Source organism: Meleagris gallopavo, chromosome 9 (genome assembly GCF_000146605.3).
Source record: "Meleagris gallopavo isolate NT-WF06-2002-E0010 breed Aviagen turkey brand Nicholas breeding stock chromosome 9, Turkey_5.1, whole genome shotgun sequence".
NCBI classification, from domain to species: domain Eukaryota; kingdom Metazoa; phylum Chordata; class Aves; order Galliformes; family Phasianidae; genus Meleagris; species Meleagris gallopavo.
This window is the reverse complement of record NC_015019.2, coordinates 16559968-16573510: the sequence shown is the minus strand read 5'-3', so window position 1 is coordinate 16573510 and position 13543 is coordinate 16559968. Positions and strand designations below refer to the sequence as shown.

The window sequence follows — 13543 nt, the reverse complement described above, 5'->3', positions numbered from 1 at the left end:
CAGTCAAATCCCAGACACCTGCACCAATCTTCCTCCCAGATAAACTACCCAGAAATGCAGCAGGTACTTACACCCAAGTAGCACAGGAGAGACTCCACGGCACAGCTAATCTACCACATTTTAGCTTCAGGAAAGCAGTCTGCATTATAAGAGACAAGCTGTCACACAAGTGATGCTGCTGATGGAAGCCTGTGCAAAGGAGCATAAAATGAGATCGCAGATCAGAAATGTGGATTTGAATTTAAATCCCAACTCAGCACCAACAAAGCTATTTAGAAGAGATGGGTGTTCTGGAAGGGGGTGAAAAAAGTCTTCTATCTAATAGGACACGAGATACTGAAGCTCACACACAAAGGATCTCAGGGAACCAAATTATAGCTTCTTCTGTACTAGTAAATGTTTGGACAAAGCGTATAGTTCAGGCCAGTAGCTAGAGAAAGCTGAAGACAACAAGATCATATCCAGTGCTATCTTTTCCTAACAATTTAATAAAGGAAATGTATCAATTGGTTTATTTTGCCAGTGTGGAAATTGTGGTTCAACTTATGCCCAGGTAGTGTCTGGCCATCAAGCAAGACAAGTGAAACTCGTTACACTTGAGAGAAGGATAAATGAAGAAACGTTTAAGTAGTGATAATGAGTTCCACAACACACAGTATAACACACTCACTTCACAGTCAAACCAGAAAATCCATTACTGAGGTAACAGCTGTGTGGCTGAGCAATGACCTGCTGCAATGGGATTTCCTGGGGAGGTTCAGGAGTCCACAGCAGCTCAGTGAGCTCACCTGGTTCAGAAAACACAAGCAACAGCTTCTGTGCAGCTTCTGGGTACCATCCACACAGCAACAAATCCTTAGTGCTAGTGAGCACCACAAAGAGCCAAGGACCTTGAAAGCATTTCCATTTATTTTGCTGCAAAATACTTTGCACGCTCACTCACCTTTGGGTAAAAGCATCCTATAAGCACAGCTGCTAAGTATAGGCAAAGCATCACAACAGCAGTACCTACCACAGTTGTATTCTGCATTCTCTCAGTCACACGCTCCACAATTATAGGTTTCTGACATTTTGACAAGATTTGCTGTGATGTGGTATTTCCATCCCCACCCACCCTCTACCATCCCACAATACAGAATTAGGCTTACAAAGTAATGGTGAATTTTAGCTTTCTGAACACTGAGGAACATCAGTGAATCAGCTACTCTCACCTTTTCAGGAAGTGCTTGTTTCCAGGGTGGGGGGGAAAAGAATTTTCATAACGCAACACACAGAACTCCAAGGTTGCAGAGGCAGAGAACATGAAAGGAAGTTCAAAGACAAGACAGAACACACTCTTGGCAAGAGCATCCTCACTGTAACCTACTCAAACACTGCTTACTGCAAAGCCGCCGCCACGTCCTGCCTGCTGCTGCACAGCCTGACGTGCATCTCCAGTTTCTGGAATCTCTACCATACCTGCTTCACTGCAGCAGATGAGAACTGATTTACAATGCAGACATGTATTCACCATACACATGCCTTTAAGAGCACAAGGCTAGGAGTTTATAAGAAAGTCTCATTAGGGATTTTAAATATTACAGGATAAGTGATAGCTTGATGACTACAGGTACTGAGGATGACAGCAGAAGAAAATCCAGTTATTGCTAGCAACAGAAGTGATCAGGTTTCCTACATCCAGGCCCACAGCTACATAGCATGCAGTATATATCTCAAAAATCCTCTGGCACAGAAATCAGTAACAAAAGAACAGCTTTCAATACAAAATCTTGGGTTATATGATTTGTAATTTTTTCCCCTAAGAAAGGATTCTGATCAGGTTTTATGGTCAAACTACATTAGTGAGGGAGGGACTGCTTGGCCTTTGGTCAAAGGAGTTCGCATGTTTCATTTTACTTCTTTCTCCATGAACAGTGAATATATAAACCCAATGTATGGATAACCCTGTTCTGAACACGATATCACAGTTTAATAACTTTGCTACGTCGTCAGTTTTAATTCCAACCTGTATTCCAATATGCACATGACTATTTTCAAATACAACAAAAATTTGAAGTAAATAGCAGTCATCAGCATGGCAATTGGTAAATCCTTCACAACTTCAGAAAAATTTCTATAAACATTGTGGAAAGTAGATACAGAACGTACATAAAACAGTTCTCTATACAAAAGTGCATTTCAGAAATAAAATTAGCAAAAAACCTGAAAAAAGCCTCAGTGTAAGCAGTACCACTTAAACTATACCATCCATCTCACCCCCAACTCCAAAAAAAAAAAAAACAAGAAAAAACTCACTTTCTCCTTGCTTTGGTTATTAACTGTATTCAAGGCTTCAACATCACTTTTTTTAACTGAAGAATTTATTTATAATTTGGAAATACCTTAAAGTTAGCCAGATGAGAGAGAATGCAAGTATACTTAATCAGAGCTAAAAGTCAAAACAGTCAAGCGTTGAATATTATTAACATTTGCACTTGGTAGATTAATAATTGAACTTTGCAATCCCTAAATGGAAAACAGTGTGTTAATTAGGTCCTTTCTGCACCCAAAAACCGCAAGAATCATAAGCTCAAGAATCTTAAACCAATAAATCTAACATCAGCCATGAAAAACTGGCTTATGACAATGAACCTCAAGACCTCAGAACAGTCAGGTTTATTAGTATTTGTAGACCAATGCAGCAACTGAATTCAAAGCTCAAGGAGTGTTAAGAAAAAAGGAATGGCTTCAGGCCATTAGCATAGATGAATAGTAAATATTGCCATTTTATATGCTTCTATACCATATATGTGCTCTGTTGTAAATGCATATGAATAAACCCAAATAGTTGTGGGTTTTTTCATTTTTCCCCCAAAGAATGACCATGATCTTCACAGGTTTCAAACCACAGTATGAGAACTAAAAGTTAAACCTAGGAAAACCTTGCAAACACCTTGATTGCTCTTCTTAGTAAGCACCCCATACTCAGCATAAGATCTTTTAATCAGCTTCCCACATAAAGAAAAATAGTTCATGTCTTAACAAAGGGCGACATCAGATACACACACAGATTAGACAGGTTTGTCAGGCAGCTAGCTTTCTTCCTTATAGTTAAAATTATATAGAAAAGAATGTTCTCTATTGTTTACAGTCTTATTGCAATCAGACTTTCAGTGCTCCTTCTAAGCCTTTTCAGAGAAAAAGTTACCATGGAAGCAAACCATTAATGTTACACAGCTTAAATAATTACATTTGTATTACAGAGGGTACAAAGCACATAGTTACACAGCTTCAGTACCATGGAGCAATACATCTATTAATTTTTTTCCTTATGTGTCTCTATTCTGCTTTTAAAGATGACATTTTTCTTCAATGAAGGAAACAGAGTTTTGCTGTTGGTTTTTTTCTTTAAACTCACTACAAAATAAGTCTGAATTTGAACAGTCTATTGTTGTTCTGCACCTATCTGAACCCAGCAAGCTGTAGATAGCCTCCTGTAAAACAAAGCAGCAGCTGTAATGCTTAACACTTGAATCAGCAAGATGAGGTTTAACAAAATTTCAATGACTAACGCATCAGGAATCCAATACTAATTTTAAGCATACAGTATTTTGCAGAATCTGAGAAAAACACCTCTCCTCTCACCTCTGCTCAAAATTAGGGTGTCATCAGAAACTAAGGAGGATACAAAAGAAAAAAGTGCACATAGAAGTATGTGATACAGTCCCAATCCCACAGCTATTCCTAGTGCAATTCTCAGAGATGCCAAGTACTCAGCACACAGGTAAGCAAGCAGTCATGAATGATCTGATCAGAGCATTCCTAGTTTTGTATTCTTAGGTTAAAATCGCTCTGGAACCACAAGATTACAGAGCTGTAAGTTACATGGCACCCCTGTAAACCCACAGTTTTCTGTCCATTTGTCTGAACTGAAACAATGGAAGTACCCAGCTGGAGATGACCCACCCCAACCAGCTACCGTGGCACCCAGGAACTTTTCTCCAATGCAGCAGGTGAGTAATTAGAACAATTTAATCACTTGGATTAATTTATACTCACTTAGGATCAGGCTGGAAATACTATCCTCTCTCATTTAATAAGCACGGGAAGCTAGCAGACAGGTATCTCATCAAAACAAGGGGGTCCAGCTCTCAACACAGCCTGAGGAATTTAAACTCTGAAAGGCTACTGAAACAGACTAAAATGACACACCCTCAAACTCCACCATCCTGAGGCATTGCATCTTTGTACGCCACTAAAAACTCTTTAGTATTGTTTCTACAGAAGGAAGAGAGGTATCAGCCAGTTATAGAGCAGTGCAAATGAATACTGACAGGAAATAGTCACTTCTGGTTAGCAGCCAAATGATGGGCAATACAGAGAAACTAACATCCAAGTTTCAAATGACATTACATACCTTTTTTTAATCAATGGCTAAGTCTGGCAGCAATGAGAGTGACAAAGTCCACACGTACTAGTTAGAGAATGGACCTCACTTATATCTCCCTGAAGCCCTTTCAGAAGCCATTGTTCAGATATTTTACTGGTCTGTATATTTCAGAGCCACAGGGAATGCCACCTCTAAAATTAAGATACTTGAGCTGTCACAGCAAACAAGTATGTGTAAGACATGCAAAATGAGTGAGCAAGTTGCTCCAAACCCATATGAAGTGGATTGTGTGATTCTGCAGGACTGGGCTGTATGCTGCATTTACAGGCACCTGTGACCACACTGAACTCATTAATTAATGAGAGCAAAACGAAAGCAGTAAAGCATCAGTACTAAAACAAAAAAAAGTAAAAAAAAAATCACCTTCCTGAACTCAGAACTAGAAAATGCTTTTATAGCCCCTTACATTTCACACTGAAATTTAGAAGTACCAATTTTATCTCAGGTGCTGGTGGAAAGAATATTGTAACCAGTAGTTCCAAGGCAAGGACAGAAGTCGCTTTACAAATAGTCATGATGAGGAAACAGGTTAGATCTACTACTTTTACCTCCCCCCAGTAAAGTGAATTTTAAGAGATACTTCAAAAGCAGGATTCTGAAGCACATTTGGAGCAGTGCAACAACTCACACGGAAGACTCACACCTCAGCTAGGGGGCAAAGGAAGTAAGTATTTAATTAGAAGAGTCAGAGCTGTGTCTGCGCCTAAGCTTTCCTGACTACAAGATGAATTTAGATATAAATTTAGAAATAAAGGAAAAAAGACACCAAAGCTGTGCGTCTCTTTTGCAAATCTGATTCCAGCAGCATTTTTAACTATTCTAAAAAGGGTCCTAGACAACTTTAATAAAGATTAATGCACTTTTAATGCATAAAAGTATTCCATTTGAATCTCTTTACAGCAACCTTTGGGATGTACTGGTCAACCTCTACTATTGATCAGACTTGGACATTGAGCAGCAAAATAATTTTTTAAAGACTAAGTTTGCAAATTGTAATTTTTGTCTTTTTCTTTTTCTTAAATCCACCTGCTTCCTAAACAACTATACAATTAGGCATTATTTATGTATACAGATTTTCTGCTTTAGAAGTCCTGCTTCTTACTTTCTATGTAGTTTGAGGTAATCAGCAACTACTATCAATGGGATTTATCACAGTATTTTGATTTTGTATGATCCAACAGAAAGACTAAAGAAAGCCTTACAGAATTGAAGTCTGTTTGGTACCACCCCCCCCCAAGCTAAACAACTTTCCTAACAGGAAAGAAAGAGACAAAACCAGCCAAGTTTAATAACACAAACTAAGTGAAAACAAAAAATGCTGGAATATAGAACTGCATACTTAGTGTCATCCAAAAGCATCCCTAGGTATATGCCTTGCAAGAAAGTAGCATGTTAGCCAAGTTCAGTTTTCCATAACAACTATCTATTCAGCAGCTTTTCAGAAGTCAATTAAGTTTCTGAAGTCTTACTTGCAAAATTAAATCTCAAAAAGCTGAAGTTACTCAACTCTTAGAACATCTTACAAAAATTATACTTGAGGAAAGACCTGGTTTATACTGCTAACGTTAATCAAAATTTGGTCAAGAAATACATGTAAACAATAATACATTTAAGGCTTAGAAAGAACACTGAGAAATTCACCCCTGTCACATTAAAACATCCACATCTCCTTCATGGTCCTCTTCAGTCACTTTTAAGGAGAGCACTTCTTCATTAAGAAATAATCCACTCAGTCTTTCCTTACGAGCTTGTCTTTGCTCTTTCAGCTGTCTCTTGCGTAAGGCTTTTTGCTGTAGTTTCCGTTGCTTGGAACGTTTCTGTCAAAATATAGAAAACAGACAAAAAGGAGATGATGTTCAGTATATTATTTAGCAACTTTAAAGGTGGGTTCTATGTTAAACATTATATTAAGCTCTGGTCTGAAAAAACTTAATGAAACTAGATAGATCATTGAACTCTCACTCACCTTACCCAAAAGTAATCAGAAGACTTACTCTACAGATGTCATGCCGGAAGAAATGGCCAGTACTGACTTGGCTAAATAACTTCAGCAGATCCACAGTTACTAAACACATCCTTTCAATACAGATGTCCCAGTTAGGATCAATTAAACAACAGCAGTACGATACAAAGCTTAAAACATATGTATGTAATTAGAAACTTTTACTTTTGAATCCCGGATTCTTTCTGCAGCGCTTGCAGACAAATTACTATCGCTGTGCGCTCGACTCATGTTGGCACTTGAATTTGAAGCAGAGTTAGCAACACTGGAACCACTGCTGCTCGCCGAGCTGACCATGCTGGCACTGCTGCTGCTGACGCTGGCACCACTCACACCACTGGTACTGGCACAACTGTAGTTACTCCTCTTCCAGTTTTCCCTTGCAGATCGCTGACGAGGTCCATGTTCTTTGATATAGTTTCTCACCTTTGGAAAAGATGCAGTAGAATTACTAAAGCTTGATAAATACTGCACTGAGACACTCCTTTGCATGTAAAAGAAACCAAACTGCCTATCAATAATGATGAACAAGTTCAGCTAATCTCTTAGAACATTTTGCTGTGGCTGCTTGAATCTCAAGTCACCTTACAATCTCCAAGAGCACTAACTTAACTACATATTAACTTCACTGCAGAAAGAAGAAAAATAAGTAACAAGGTTCTGTTTACCTTCTCTTCTGCTCATTCCCCTCACTTTTCAAGTTACAGTAATAACACAAAACAGAAATACCAGTAAAGTTCAACTGAACTAAAATGCTTACCCAAGGTATTAAAACCATTTATTTTGCTACATACAATCAAAAAAAGGAGAAGTAGTACTTTAAGATGATACTCATCTCGAAGCATAAAGTAGTCCAAATCCACCAGAGCGGTGACTGTTTACCCTTTCCAATCTTTACATTCATCACAATCACAAATATAGAGCAACGCATAGGAGTTCATCCTGCCAGGATTCTGCACCTCTTCGCAACAATGCCTTACAACATACACTAAGAAGGCAGTAGCACGTACATACCATACCAACCAGTTGCCATTCTTAGAATCTGTATTTTGTAACACCTTTAATATATATTGGTTTATATCTTTTTACATTAAGTTTACAGTCTCCTCCTTAAGGAGAGGATTACTTCTCCCTCCCTTGAATCTGAAACACTAATTCATGTTCTGTTAGTAAATTCATCTCCTCAACCAGTCAGTAGCCATGATATGGAATAAGCTTTGTCATAAGCAGTACTGTTTAACTCGTTACACACATGCCAGCATTTCAGAACTGACTGCTAGACTTTAACAAACACACGATCAGTCTTTTATGTAAGTTAATACATTTTTGAATTGGTTTCCTTCTTGACAGTGCTGTGCACTAGTCTATTTCCTTGTACATTACAATGATATAGAAGAATTGATGACTCTAAGATTCTGCAAAACAGATGCTAGAGGAATTGAAAAAACAAAAAGGCATACATACAAACCTTAACTCACCTGTTTCAATTTTTCATCTGTGAGACAGTTTAGCTCAATAATGAATTCACTGTCTGTAGGTGATATCTGAGCAGTAGGATCAATAATTTTGATAATGTCAAGTTGCTCTCGAAGGCCCATCTCCGTACTGACTTTGCGACTTAAATATTCAATATATTCAACCTACAACCCAAAGAAAAGCAAGTAATTTTGAAGTGTGCTAATTCTAACAGAAAAGAAAAAAAGACCATCAGAATAAAACCTTCTCAAATATTGCTTCCTATGATCTTGGCTCACTGAGAATCTGCAAAAACTCAGGGTGAAAGCTTGAGAACACATAAAACTACCCATTATGGTTGCAAAAGACAAGATTTAATGCCAAGAATCAAATAATACTGAAAATAGTTGTGTTTACACCTACAGCAGACACTATGTCTTTTAAGACATTGCACTGATTAGAAGTTCTTCTCTATCTTGCAGTTCTCACGTAGGTAAAAAGTTAATTTCACCTGTTCATCGTTTGTCATTGCACTCCATGGAAGTTCATCAAGATTCCTGTGCTTGTTTTTCTTTCTTGGAAGCAGACATGGAGAGCTTGGAATACTAGGTATAACGTCAGAAAGTACATCACTCCCACTTGTAATGTCACTGCCAGGCAGCTTGTAATATGCAAGAGAAAGAACCAAACCTTAGAATACAGTAGACACATTTAAAGTCATTCCAACACAATTAACAATTCAAAATAGAGTCAAATTGGCAAACCATCATTTATCTGTACGCTCTAACAACTACCTAATAATTACTGAAAAACCTACAGTATTTGCTTTAGCTTTTCAACAGTCTGCAAGCACAGCAAACTCAAATCACACTACTCTCAACATAGACCTCCTTTTTTTAAATTACATTTAAATAAAGAACAGAATGATGTGGCATTTCAGTATTTCTCTTCTCTCACTCTAAATTGCCCACTACATTCTAAAGCCAAACCTCAAATACTTACTTCAGGAAAGATCATTTCAGAGCAGGTCTGTAATTTATACCACATCCCATAATTACATGATACAATTGAATTAAAATTGTCATTTTCCTGGAAGCAACTGCAAAACTTTAGCTAACTTCATACATACAACTGACATATAATTTCTGAATGCATTTCCAGTTAAAAGTGTGACAGCTGGATTACTCATACTCAGATTGTGCCAGATAACACTGTACAAAGCTACAAGAGTCTTTCAAAAAATGGTACAAGTTGAATCAATCATGTCTCTGAAAAAAAATGCTTGTTTAAAAAAAAGCTAGTTACTAATCAAACGTTGTCAGCTAACTAAAATGTGAGAAATTCCTTCTTTCCAAAACAATCCCCCAGTTCATCAGGCAACTACAATTTCACAACCCAGCAAAACACTGAATCATTGGTATCCAACCAAAATTGCTCCTACAGGCTGCACTACACACTTGTAACTTCAAAACCTACAGAGACTAACAGACAAAAATAGTAAGAAATTCAGAGCAAATCTCAATCCATGTTACCTTATGCTTATTTGAATCTTTCAGAACAGAATTTGTACTTTCTTGAAACCTGTATTCTCAGTCCCTGTGCTGCATTTACAAGATGCTTTATCTAAGTTTTATGACAAAATATAAACACATCCTTCAGTATATCCTGATGCCCAATATTTCCTATTTCAAAGTTATGTGCACATTAAAAGTTGATTTAAGTCTACAAAACAAAAAGATTTAAGTGCTGGAGTACTGCACCCAGGCCTAAGGCCCCCAACACAAGAAGCACCTGGAACACAACCACAAAAGGGTCAGAATGATGCTCAGAGAGCACCTCTCATATGAAAGCAAGCTGAGGGAGTTGGGCTCATTTAGCTTGGAAAAGACTCTGGGGAGACCTCACTGCAGCCTTCCAGTGCTTGAGAAGAGCTTATAAACAGGAAGGAGACTGCGATAGTGATAGGACAAGGGAAAATGGCTTTAAATCAAAAGAGGGGGAGATTTAGGTTAGATATTAGGAGGAAATTTTTTACTCAGAGGTTGGTGAGGCACTAGTACAGCTGCCCAGAGAAGCTGTGGATGCCCCGTCCCTGTAGGTGCTCAAGGCTGGGCTGCATGGGGCCCTGGGCAGTTTGAGCTGGTGGGGAGAGGGGGCAACCTGCAGACAGAAAGAAGTTGGAACTGTGTGGGTTTTAAGGTCCCTTCCTACCCAAGCCACACTGTGATTATATGATACCATTAAAAGATTGATAAAATAGTAAGACCAAAGATACCTGAACTAGATCACATTATATACAGACTAGGAAAAAAAAGCAGTTTACAGTTTTTCACATCCAGGGGAGACAAAGAGAGCTCCTAAATTTAACAGGCACCAAAAAAATGGAAATAGGCTACAGCAAGACCTTTACACTTTATCAAACTGCCAGCTCAATTTCCACAGAAGACTCAAGATGGACAGATCAGTGAAAACAGACATATAGACCTGGTCATACAACACCTGCAGGGCAGACCCTCAAGACATAACTTGTAGCTGTGAGGTTATGTCCTGTATGTTGGTCACAAAGAAGCCATAATATGTAACCACTCATCTCTGAGGAACCAACTTTCAGACTCTCCTCCAGACTAAGTACTCTGGGATGAAATAGAACAAAATGTTCTCCTTATCACTGAAGATTCAGATATCTGCTCCTAAGTTTCAGCAGTTATCAAGGAAAGAAAAACACGGAGGATTTTTCACTGAAAGCTAAATCCAGCACTTCATAACCTATACAGAATTTTACATTTACAGAGGAACATTTACAGTTTACCTGCCATTCAAACTCGCTGTCTGACCAATCCCAGTATGTGCTGATAGAGGAAGAGACATCACTGCAGACACTGCCTTCAGGGAACAAATCAAAAGAGGTGAACTCCTGGTCATCCAGCAGAGAATAGCAGTCATCTTGGTCACCAACTGAAACCGAGGAGAACAGCTCCTCACTGCACTCTGAGCTGGCCACGCTCGTTCCACAAGAAGTCAAGTTCCATCTGTAAAGCAGGACAAAACAATCAGAAAGTAGCAACTGTATTGGCATCCCGTGTCCTGCATTTAGACCTCCTAGGGCTCAAAATATTATCTCCGCTTTGATTGTCAGCAACATGACTACATTCACATTGAAATGCATTTTAATTATTTAAATGGAAGTAATCTATTTTTTCAGTATTTTAAAAGGTCCATAAACAACACAGAAAACAGCAAGGTAAAAATTCAAACAAAGCTATTTATATTTTCATTGTAAAGTGTTAACACTTTCCATCTCAGAATGACAAATTCCACAGCATGTACATTTTTTGCTTTTTTTGTTTTAATTTTTAATATACTGAAGTTTCCTATAGCTATCACAAAAATTGAAATAAGAAAAACTAAGGAGGAAATCAATTAACCTTTTGGAAAGTACAATACTCACTAATCTACATTCCAAATTAGAATCAAGTAATTCTAGGATGACAAATCCATACAAAACTAATATTTAACTGGGAAATGTAACACAGAGATTCGAGATTTCATTATTCACTGTTTTCAACTCTGAATGGCAAAAACAGACACGTCCAATGAACATGTTGTTACAATTAAGTACAAGATGGAAACCTGATGTATAAAAATGCTGCTGTGCCAAATCAAAACACCTTTTTCCTCATAATTTCTCTAAAAAGAGAGTTAACGTTGCTGCTGAAGTAAAATGACTGAAGACTCAGATTTCACAGAATGTATTTCCTGGGAGCAAGCCAGAATTCAACAAGCTCACAAAACTAGCCTCCATATCTGGATTTCTATTACACATTGGTAAAAACTAGGTTGAGACAACTATGAGTCAGCACGGCTCTGCAATACAGCCAAAACTATCTGAAAAGCTTTTAAAATTCACCATACAAATGCACACAATAAATTCTCATTCTGTCAGTATACGCACTTCAGTCTGGCTAACCAGAGAAACACTTTCTTATCCAACTGCAAGAGCTGAGCAGTGCCATAATGCAGACAGGCTGCTCCCCACCATCATTATTTAGGCTGCATACCTGGCTGGCTGTTTGCACTGGACTCACTTCACATTTATTTGGTCAGTATGAATTCATCCGACATTGAAGGCATTCCACAAACTTCCCTTTCAGAGGATTCATGAGATCCAACTCTCCCTTTCTGCAACCCTTACCCATGTGCTATGTCACACTGGTACAGACCTTTGCAGGCAGGGTAATCAATCCGTGTGTAATAGAATAGAAGAAAGGTGATAACAACATAATTCTGAACATCACAATTTCAATATTCATTAAACACTGAGGAAAGGAGGGAGAACAGACAGTTTCTAGACCTATCAAAGCACAGGGTAAGGTACAGGGACTCTAACACTAACCAACCACGCAGGCACCCCAGGTATGCAGTAGCACCTCTGCAGGGGCAGGCAGTCACCTCACACACAGGGAGCCTGCTCAGCTTGCTGGGATAAAGTAGGTGAGAAAGAAGGGGCTACCACTTTACAGTTACTTGTGGCTTTAAAACATGGAAAGCTCTTGGGAGCAACAGTTAAACCCAACGCAACACAGTACTGACTCAAAATGTCTTCTGTACCTGACTTTATAAAATGAGTAAGGCTGAAGACAACACTCAAGAAGCAGAGGTCCACAAAAAGAGAAACGCAAAACAAATGCCTGGTATTCCCTAAGCTTGCATTTAATCCACAAATACCAAGCATCTTATCATTCCTGTCACTGTTAGGCCTTAGAATAAAATCACTGTATCACAACAACTGTTTGATCAATGTTTCTCACACTGAATCATTTAAGAACCTATAATTAAGAAACTGCCCCTTTGAAAAACACTGTTAAAGTATTATTTCACACTTCACACAAATTCACTCAAGAGACTGTCCATTCATTATGCCGTAGTAGAAACACTAACAACCAGTGCAAGCATTTTGTAACACTGGAGTGGGAACTAAAACTACCTCGCACCTGCCAAAGACTGAAACCTCACAAACAATTCTCATAAAAGCTACAGCTGTACTCAAATTTAGTTCCACACATACTCAGATGTGAAATTAGGCAAGCAGGGCTGTTCGGCTTTTATTTTTCAAGTACAACTGGCATTTCTTTAAAACAGGTCATCTTTACAAACTACAAACCAAAGGATTTGCCTTTAATTAGCAGCACAGGATGGGAACGCTGCAGTCACCGAGCTCCTGACTCACTCGCAACCTCCGCAGGCTTGCTGGTGTCCACACCTCTGCTGATTTGAATTACAACAGCTACAGCTTACCCCAGGTGCCCGTTCACAGCGCTTTAAAAAACAAATCGGAAAGAACCCGCGCTCCTCAAAGCCCAGCAGAGCCCACAGCCCACACCGGTTACCGCCCACAAAGACCAGAGCTACGCGGCCCCCCCGGCCCGCACAGAACGGGGCACGGCCGCAGAGTCCGGGCAGCGCCTCTCGCCCCACCGACCTGTTGGAGTGGAAGCGGTGCAGCGGGTCGGTGCGGTGGCAGGACGAGAGCTGGCAACCGAAGTCGCTGACGTCCAGGCACCCCTCCTCGCTCAGGCTCCCGCCCCGCGGAGGGTGCTGGTGCGAAAGGAGCGGGCACGGCTCGTCGGGGGCCAGGAACTTCTCGTACAGCTCTTCGG

The 13543-nt window shown here is 39.3% G+C and overlaps 1 protein-coding gene across 1 annotated transcript; it reads right to left on the bottom strand.

The window, feature by feature from the left end:
• Positions 1–1947: 1947 nt before the first annotated feature.
• Positions 1948–13541, bottom strand: FAM199X (family with sequence similarity 199, X-linked; the record flags this gene model as incomplete). The annotated part of the gene is made up of 6 exons (XM_019618055.1): positions 1948–6246; positions 6597–6857; positions 7910–8071; positions 8398–8547; positions 10696–10915; positions 13366–13541. Coding segments are annotated over 6 exons (1140 nt in total), but the record flags the coding sequence as incomplete, so codon positions are not given.
• Positions 13542–13543: the final 2 nt, after the last annotated feature.